Source organism: Rhagoletis zephyria, unplaced genomic scaffold (assembly GCF_001687245.7).
Source record: "Rhagoletis zephyria isolate East Lansing unplaced genomic scaffold, Rhagoletis_zephyria_1.1 Rzeph_scaffold_01589, whole genome shotgun sequence".
NCBI lineage: Eukaryota > Metazoa > Arthropoda > Insecta > Diptera > Tephritidae > Rhagoletis > Rhagoletis zephyria.
In genome coordinates this window covers 5,006-13,864 of record NW_016158673.1, presented here as the reverse complement: position 1 = coordinate 13,864, position 8,859 = coordinate 5,006, and the positions used below count along the sequence as shown (strand labels likewise).

Genomic DNA, 8,859 nt, shown 5'->3' with positions numbered 1-8,859 from the left:
ATATTAAAAGAATGAGAAATGAAATACAAATATCTGAGTCCCGTTGGTAATTTTTTGACCCCATACCGTATACATTTGAATGTGCCACTGCAACGCAAAGACTTAAAAAGTACAAAATGTGCACAAAGTTTGAATCTTTGATTTATATGCTTTATGTTATTGAGTTCACTAAAGCCTTAAAACATTAAGCAATATTAAAAGAATCGGAGAAACTTGAAAATACAAATATCTGAGTCCCGTTGGTAATTTTTTGGCCGCATACTGTAAAAAAAAACAGAAAAAATAAATAAGTATAACAAAAAATAAGGCACATTTCATTTGGCTTGCTTATGACTAACATATGTTGATAAATATAATAAAAACAATGAGATTGAATGAGACTTAGCTCAAAAGGTTTTTCCTCTCAACGTAGCGGAAAGCATAAAAATTACAAAAAATGCGGCATTATTGGCCTAAAAAATTAAATAAGAAATATCCGAATTAAGATTTTATCAATACAATTCTGCTACTGCTCTTACCGTGCGAATTTCTCCTGATAATTGAACACCATTTCATACATGTCGGCCTTGAACTCCTTTGCCAGTTGCGGGCTTTCTGCTGCCCATTCACGACCATTTGAGGCAATGAAGTTACCCAAATCATCCCAAGCATCACTTTTCCCAGCTGCTGACATGGTCTCTAACGCACGTTCAACCACCTCGGAAAACCCATCATCATCTTTCTGAACACGACGTCGTACTCCCGCTGCTCGTGATGTTGATGGCGTTGGCTGTGAATCGTCAGACTCCACATTTGTTTCAGCGTCACATGGGGATCCAGATGAGGTCAGCGGCGACGGGCACTTCTACAATATCAAAGACACACATATTAGTTAACAAAATTTTAACTTCAAAAACATTGCAAATATTAAACAAAAAACATCATGCACTCACTTTTGATTGACAGTGTATGTACATATATATGTATATGCTGTTACTATTAAATTGCATAATAAATACACACTGGATTTAAAATGTATGTATTTTAATATGTGAGTCAGTTTTTATATTGAATTTCATTAATAGACCTTTTTTCCATTTGGGGTCAACATTTTGTCCGTACGATGCCTAAAAGCATTATTAATTTTTATGTTTTAATTTTTGCTGTTAACTTGTTGCAGTTTTTTAGATATCATGTGATTTGTTTGTTATTCTAAGTGGGTAAACTACAAAAATGAGTTATGCAGTATCGTCCTATTGTATTGCCATCCAACTTCACCGTGGGGTGTTAAGAAGTACTCCATAAAATTTTCACGCACATTTATTGCGTTGTCTGCTGGCCTACCTAAAATGCTGCTGGGGCTAATTGATGGAAGCATTCCGTTTTCCCCCAACTCCGTTCGCCAATTACCTCGCACAGCAACGCCATTTGTATCATCGTCGACGTCAGATCTCCGCATGTATACTGATTTGCGTGTTAAGAGATAATTATGCAGGACACAAATCGCGAGGACAATAGCTTTTGCATAATCCGGTTTTACGTCCATTGGCCTTCTGAGAATTCGGAAACGCGATGCACATATGCCGAACACATTTTCTACTACATTTCTTGCTCGTGATAGCCTGTAATTGAATATTTTATATGACATAACTTGCTCGCGATAACTGAATGGTTTCAGCAAGTAAGTTTTCAAAGGAAAAGCGTCATCAGCCACTATTACAAATGGCATAGGGTCCGCTTCATGTGGAAGTGGCCTCGGAGTCGGAAAATTAATGCTATTATCAGCAAGAGCTGCCGAAAGTGGGCATCTGAAATGAAAAGAAATCGTTTCAAATAAAAAGTGGAAATGTTAGGATTATTTAGCAACATATTGAAGAGATCTTACCTTGCGAAAACTCCGCCATCAGATTCTCGACCATACGCTCCGACTTCCACAAACAAAAATTTGTAGTCAGCATCTACCATAGCCATCAGGACAATACTGTTAAACTTCTTATAATTAAAATATTCTGATCCACAGTGTGCAGGCGCTTGAATGGCTATGTGCTTTCCGTCAAGTGCTCCGCAGCAATTGGGGAAATTCCACCTTTGCTCGAAACGGTCAGCGACTGTTACCCATTCTTCCGTAGTGCTCGGAATCTTTATGAAATATATGTAATGTAACATTTTTTATTTAAGTGGGCCACTAATCTCTAGATGTTAATTTGTACGAGAAATGTTATATACCCTTGAAATCAGGAAAAAGGGGCGGGGCACGCCCACTTTATTTTTTCCGGGGTGAGAATTCACTTCTCTGCACTTGTTTAAATTATTTTTCGGATTAACATAAATTGATTATATCTACTAAAACTAACCTTTAGGAACTCGTCTTTTAAGATCGCATAAAGTGCAGCGCAAGTTTCGTGTATAATGTGGCAAATGGTTGTTTTCCCCAATAGAAAAACTGTCATCAAGCTGGAAAAACTATCCCCGGTTGCCAAGTAACGCAAAGTCACTGCTAGTCTTTCTCCGACAGATATTGGCTTTCTAAAACTCGTTGTTTTTTTGCAGATGTATGGCGTGAGGCGCTCCACAAGATAGTCAAAATCTTCTACCTTCATTCTGAGGAAATTTTTCAGCCACTTTGGGTCCTGAATTTCTAGCTTGGAACGCAGCGTAGTATAAAACCCACAGCGGTCTCTATTTCTCAGACCTGGTCTGATCCACCACGCCTTTACCTTCCTCAGTTGCCTCCTTTTCTCTTTCCAAGCTTTTAAGGTAGTTACCAAGCAAAGTGCCGCACAAGCTATTGCGATGGTCTTTTTCCTATTCATTATTTATGTGTAATTTGCCTTTTCTTTTAATATGTTTATTAATTTCGTATTTCACACTTCATTAATTTTCCTCTTATCAGCTGATCAAATGTCATCTTCGGATTTGGCACCTTTAATGAAAACGGAATGTCAATCATCTGACCCCGAAATTTGACGATAGTNATATTTCACACTTCATTAGTTTTCCTCTTATCAGCTGATCAAATGTCATCTACGGATTTGGCACCTTTAATGAAAACGGAATGTCAATCATCTGACCCCGAAATTTGACGATAGTATTTGACATGCACTGCGGTATCGACATTTGGTCAGTTTTTTAAATGTAATGAAAACGCATTTGACACCAAATGAACAGCTGTCAGATGAAGGCAGTTTTTGATGTCAGTGATTTTGACCTAATGAAAACCAAGCATTATGTGCATTCATTCTTTTATGAAGAGTACGCTCAATAGAAATATCCTTTTTATATACCCTTTAATTTATGCGTACTCTATATTAAAACTAGTAATTTAAAAAAAAAAAAAAACGGACTTCAACTCATATAAAAAAAAATATATATATATATATCTCATGATCCGCTGATCGGATCTTAACCAGATTAGTATGGGACCACCTCTGAGACACTACCTTTCCGATGCAAAATTATCGAAATCGGTTGGCGTGGTCCAAAGTTATGCGGTAACATACATAAAAAAAAAAAAAAAATATATTCCGACGAACTGATAACCTCCTCCTTTTTTGGAAGTCGGTTAAAAATGTATTTTATTACAGACTAGGAGCCCATATTTATATCCTTATTTTAGCAAATGGAACAATATTAGGAAGTATTTCACTGTTTTAATGAATTATCATAAAAATTATTGGGAACATATAACTTTACAGAACAAAACGTAACAAAGTGTACATTAGGGCGGGTCGAAAATCTAATTTTTCTCAAATCCCTTGGTAATAGTGAAAATATATTGTATCATGAAGTCAACAACAAGCCTGCGAAATATTAGTCCTTTATTTTAATTGTAAGAGCCTGCGCATCGACCGCCAAGTGACCGACAGCACACTAGTCGAATTAGAACAATTCTTGTTAAAAATTCTGGGTTCAGCAAAAAGGTTTGGTGCATATTATTAGATAATGAATCCGTTAACGCAAAAGATAAAGTAAAATATCATTTCTCGCAGCCCTTTAGCTTATCGTTAATCTCAACGTTATCTTTTTTCAATAAAATTTTAATTGTTCTATTGATAATTGCACTGGCCTATAGTCAAAAGATGTATAGAACAGCATTAATATTGCTGGCGTGCATTTAGGTCGCTGGTTCCAAATATTCTAATCTTTTTTTAATATTAGTTATAATTTGCGAATTTTTGCAAATTTAGGAACGATTTCGGTAGCTCTAATAGAAAAGCCATTATTATTATTATTATTTTCCATCATTGTGGAAAAAATTTGTTTATGCAAATGAGTATGGAAACACTGCACAGGCACAACTTATAGAAACACTAATTAATTTACTTGTGTTTATGCATACAATACAAAAGATGCAAATATAGGAAGTTGACAGATTTTTGCTCAACATTTTTTTTATTCTTATATAATTTTTTTATAACCACCGATTTGCATCATTTTATTATCATAAATTAGTAACAGTAAGTCTCGCCTTGAATATGGTAATTATTACGTACCGATCGAGTAACATTTACCAAAGATATATCGAAAAACTTAAGTGGATCTCCAGCTTTTTTCTCAAAAAATGTCCCTTCAATTGTATAAATAACTTTTAAATGAAAGAACCGGATTACAGAAATGTGTGCTAGGAAGTGACTTTTTTCGTTCAAGCTGAATGCAAAGCAATATCATCCAATTGGAGAGTCCTCAAAAGGATTTCCCAGGATATGTTAAAGACCTACAGTCACTTTTTCACATAATGGAATTAACTAAAATATTTATGTATATCTTAACACTTATTGCACGTCCCCTACTTTCATAGAACGGTAAATTTAGAAACCGCGAAAAATGTGCTTCTTCGGTGACTAATGAAACCATTCCGCACCAATTTTCAAGACTGCATAAATGGACTTGATTGTATTATGTTAATGTATGTAAATACTTATATGCTTGAAACTACTATTAACTTATCAAACTATTCCTAATCTTTGACAATATATGTTTGACTTCATTCACCACGATCTTGAAAACTGACCAATTATATAAACATCCGAAAACATTAGAACGTTTGAAATAAATGTCGTCTCACTTTTTTGTATTTTTCACTTGGTTGCTGAAGTAATGAAGAATTGAAAATTCATAAGGGAAAATTATAGTTATTGTAAGTTGTATCTTAATATCTTAAAAACCTGTAGAGTTATTGAAAAATTATAAATGAACGTGAGGTACTAAATTTAATAACCCTTAATTTGATATATCGTCCTGTTTATAACAATTAACGCATTCCATAGATATTACAAACAAAAGTTTAATTTTCAAATGCATACACTTTGCGGGCTAAAGATAAGGTTAAAATTAATCTTCCGTGGCCAATAGCAATTTGCTTAGACCTAGGACATCATAATATTACTTTTACAATACGGTCAAATTCCTTTTATTTTCACCCATACAAAATCGACCCAGCCTAGTGTACATACATACATTATATATGTAAAACACTTCACGAAAACAGCAGCGCGATATATTGACAAAGTTTGACAATTTAATAACCTTTTATGTAATTTTAGCTTTTTTATAAAAATATATGGGTTGTTCACACTTGCCTGGTTATCAGGTTATCTGCTTATGGGGTTATATTTTTTATTCAGTTTACGACAATAATATACAATACAGAATAATAATTTTTAGCCAGATAACCTGATAACCAGGCAAGTGTGAACAACCCAATAGTCAATTCAACAACCAAAATCATAAAAGTCAAAGTTTCAAACTTTCTACAAAAAAATTTCATTAAAATTTAGAACTTTATTGTCAGAATTTTTAGAAAACTTTCGGATATGCAGTTTATAGTCAATTCAATTGTAGTATAATAAAGTGCAAGTTTAAAGTGGCTAGGAATTCGCGTTGATTTTTAACATTTTTTATTTTTTTGCATTTTCTTTATACACATTGTAATTGTATGTTCAAAAAAGTTGAGTATGTTTTATATATGTAGAAGAAAAGTGCAACACCTTCATTTCACCATTTCATACTTCCACTTTATTATACTAAAATTGAATGGACTATAATATAAAACTGCATACCCGAAAGTACTTGTGTAGTTTAAAAAAAATCGTCATTCAATCATTAACTCTGCCTTGCAAAAATAGAAAGCATCAGAATATTTTATTGCTAAAGTATTTGCAGATTTAATGTCCAACCGTTTTTATAGCCAACTTATTCCTGTTTTTGGTTTAAATTCAATTTTTAAATAAAAAAAATGCGCCCAACGCGAGCTGAAGAATGTGACAAAGACAGTGTCCCCTGCGCGATATGAAACACATTTGGAAACATCAACTCATTCAATTAATTTCTCAGGTAACCTGCATAGTCAGTTAATGCTCTATAATCTTGATCGATGGCTTCTGCATTTATCATCTCGGCTTCAGGAAATAATTCTTTAAGTATAGGTACAATATTATTCGTATCGGCAGAGTTTACTGCCTTTGGCTCGAAAGCCGAAAAAATTTCATTATCAAGGTTCTCTTTCTTAAATCTGCCAAAATTTAGCATTAAATTGTAAAGCATTTAATTAAAAAAAATTATTTCAGTTTCTGTAAAATTTTCTTTAGGAAGAAATATTTCGGCATCTGTTCCACGAAAAAAATTATCTAAAATGGATATATGATTATTTAAATCTAAAATCTATATATAAATACGCCACAAGAAATTTTGCAATCCCTTTTTTGAATGCACCGTTCGCTCGATTTCAATGAAACATACACGGATTTAAAGGATATAACTTCCTCTAATCCAGAAATGATAATACCGATATATAGGGGGCGTAGCATCTGACATATAGACCAAACTGTGAAAACCACTATATCTCTAAAACGAATTATGCTGGAGAACTGAAACTTAGCACATATGCATAGATTGTAAATACCTTACTTACGGTGAAAAATGGTAGGTACTGGGAAAGTGGGCGTGGCACCGCCCATACAAACTGAAATTCTCATATCGCTTATCTCTGGAACCGCTTATGCTGACGTCCTGAAATTTGACACAGCAAAATATGTTGTCAATACCGTACTTATGAACTTATTTACAGTCTGCATTTTTTGACATATTAGTCAGTGAACGGATTTTATGGAAATTGCCTTTTTTTCTGCTAAAGAGATAAAGTATATTCGATAAAGAATGTCCACGATTTAGCTTTCCCTGATTCCATATATACACATTTGATGTTGCCTTTTTTTGCCTTTTTTAAGATATTTGCCTTTTTTTGCCCTTTTTTTGCCTTTTTTAAGATATTTGCCTTTTCTAACTTTAAAAAAGTGATTATAGCATTTACATTTTTTTTTTTAAGATTAAAAAATATACACACGCAGGGATCTCTTGCCAAATTGGTGTTGGAAAAATTCAAATTCGTTTTCTCAGCTAACGTAGGCTTAGAGACAATAAGGGGTGTGGATAAAATTGTTGGATGGCGGGGAAAGCGCCCTTATTCCTGATAATATGAACGTTTCAAACGTTCCATATTTAAATTGGGCTCCACTTGTATCAACTTACGTCGAGCGCACATTTAGTACATTCAAGGCTTTTCTTCACGGAAATCGAATGAAAATGCTGCCAGAAAACTTCAAAATGCATCTTGTGGTTCAATGTTACTACAACTATGCAGATTAAAGTTTTATGAGTTAGAAACTCGAAAGGATAAAATAGTCAAAGATTCGAAGTACAAATCTATTTTCTATTTTTACTTGTAATATAAACATTTCTAAAATAAATGTATTTTTTGATTGTTCTTCGAATTTTCTGTCTTTTTTTATTGCCTTATTTTACTTTTTTTGCAATACCTAGTGCCTTTTTCTGCCTTTTTCGCTATTTTGTTTTGCCTTTTTTTGCCTTTCTTGCAATACCTAGTGCCTTTTCCTGCCTTTTTCGCTATTTTATTTTGCCTTTTCCAGCCTATTTCGTTATTTTATTTTGCCTTTTTTATAGGTTTTTAGGTCCTAAAAATCCGTTCCCTGGTGATGAACACCTCATCTATACATACAAATACATATGCATATTTTTTATAAATTAAAATCGAGGTTCCTTTTTCGGTCTATTTTCAAAAGCTGCTGAGGAGGATACTTGGTAGAATTAGCATTAGTCAATCCGGTATTAACGTTCATAATTCGATTTTAAGTTTTCCTGTAAATTCGCTATAAATTATGCTGTGGGACTTCAAAATAGTAATTCGCATAAACTATTTATTATTGGTGATAGGTAAAATTCAAAAGTGTATGAAAAAAGATGTCGAATTTCGACAACTGGGCGATACTAGTATATATTAAATGAGATCAATATTTGCTTTAGAGATGAAATCGCAACAAATTTATTTAAACAAAAATTGTAAGCGTATATGCAGAATGTGAGTGAGAGCTTCTTCTGCTTGCGTTTCTATGTTTACATCAGGGATGTTGCGAATATTTGCACTCGCATTCGTTATGCGAATGATTCGTGCCATTTTATGCATTCGCATTCGACATTCGTAATCGCATCAAATGATACGAATGTTTTGGGAATGCGAATGTGTACTTGGGCACAGAGTCCACTCTACTATTGTTGAAATGGATCTAAGTCTGTCTAACCAGGTTGCGGACAATAACCGGCTTCAGGCGCTAAAAAGTCTGATAAGGTTCTGTTTATTGGCGCATTTGCACCAGAAACCGTTCTGCTTAGCCCAACGTTAAACGCGTCAAAACGACGCAAGTTACGGCTAGGAACATAAAAATGGATTCTCTCAAGTAGGGCCGGGCACTCAACTTTTCCGAGATAATACCCAATAAAAATGAGATAGCCTGAGAAGTACTTCTATTATGCAAAGTTGGTAGGCTAATCAGCCGACAACGGGATACATATCGAGCCCTAACCGCG

At 34.1% G+C, this 8,859-nt stretch overlaps 1 protein-coding gene across 3 annotated transcripts; it reads right to left on the bottom strand.

The window, feature by feature from the left end:
- Positions 1-6: 6 nt before the first annotated feature.
- On the bottom strand, positions 7-7,178 carry LOC108364545 (uncharacterized). 3 transcript variants are annotated; one of them, XR_001847773.1, is made up of 4 exons: positions 5,198-5,209; positions 1,583-1,586; positions 519-844; positions 7-452 (listed from the first exon to the last, which is right to left on the bottom strand). XR_001847773.1 is itself a non-coding variant. In XM_017618268.1 (4 exons), exons 1-4 carry the CDS (start codon positions 7,173-7,175, stop codon positions 428-430), a joined length of 363 nt encoding a protein of 120 aa, XP_017473757.1. In that variant the 5' UTR covers positions 7,176-7,178; the 3' UTR covers positions 7-427. The 3 variants fall into 3 exon arrangements, 2 of the variants coding, with proteins under 2 accessions (XP_017473757.1, XP_017473756.1); XM_017618268.1 differs by lacking the exons at positions 1,583-1,586; positions 5,198-5,209 and adding exons at positions 1,571-1,578; positions 7,172-7,178; XM_017618267.1 differs by lacking the exons at positions 1,583-1,586; positions 5,198-5,209 and adding exons at positions 1,571-1,578; positions 7,172-7,178 and having other exon boundaries at positions 7-261.
- Positions 7,179-8,859: the final 1,681 nt, after the last annotated feature.

Coding starts and splice junctions, on each gene's coding strand:
- LOC108364545 (XM_017618267.1), bottom strand. Junction 262..518: donor TATCAGGAGAAATTCGCACG/GTAAGAGCAGTA, acceptor TTTTTTTTACAG/TATGCGGCCAAAAAATTACC.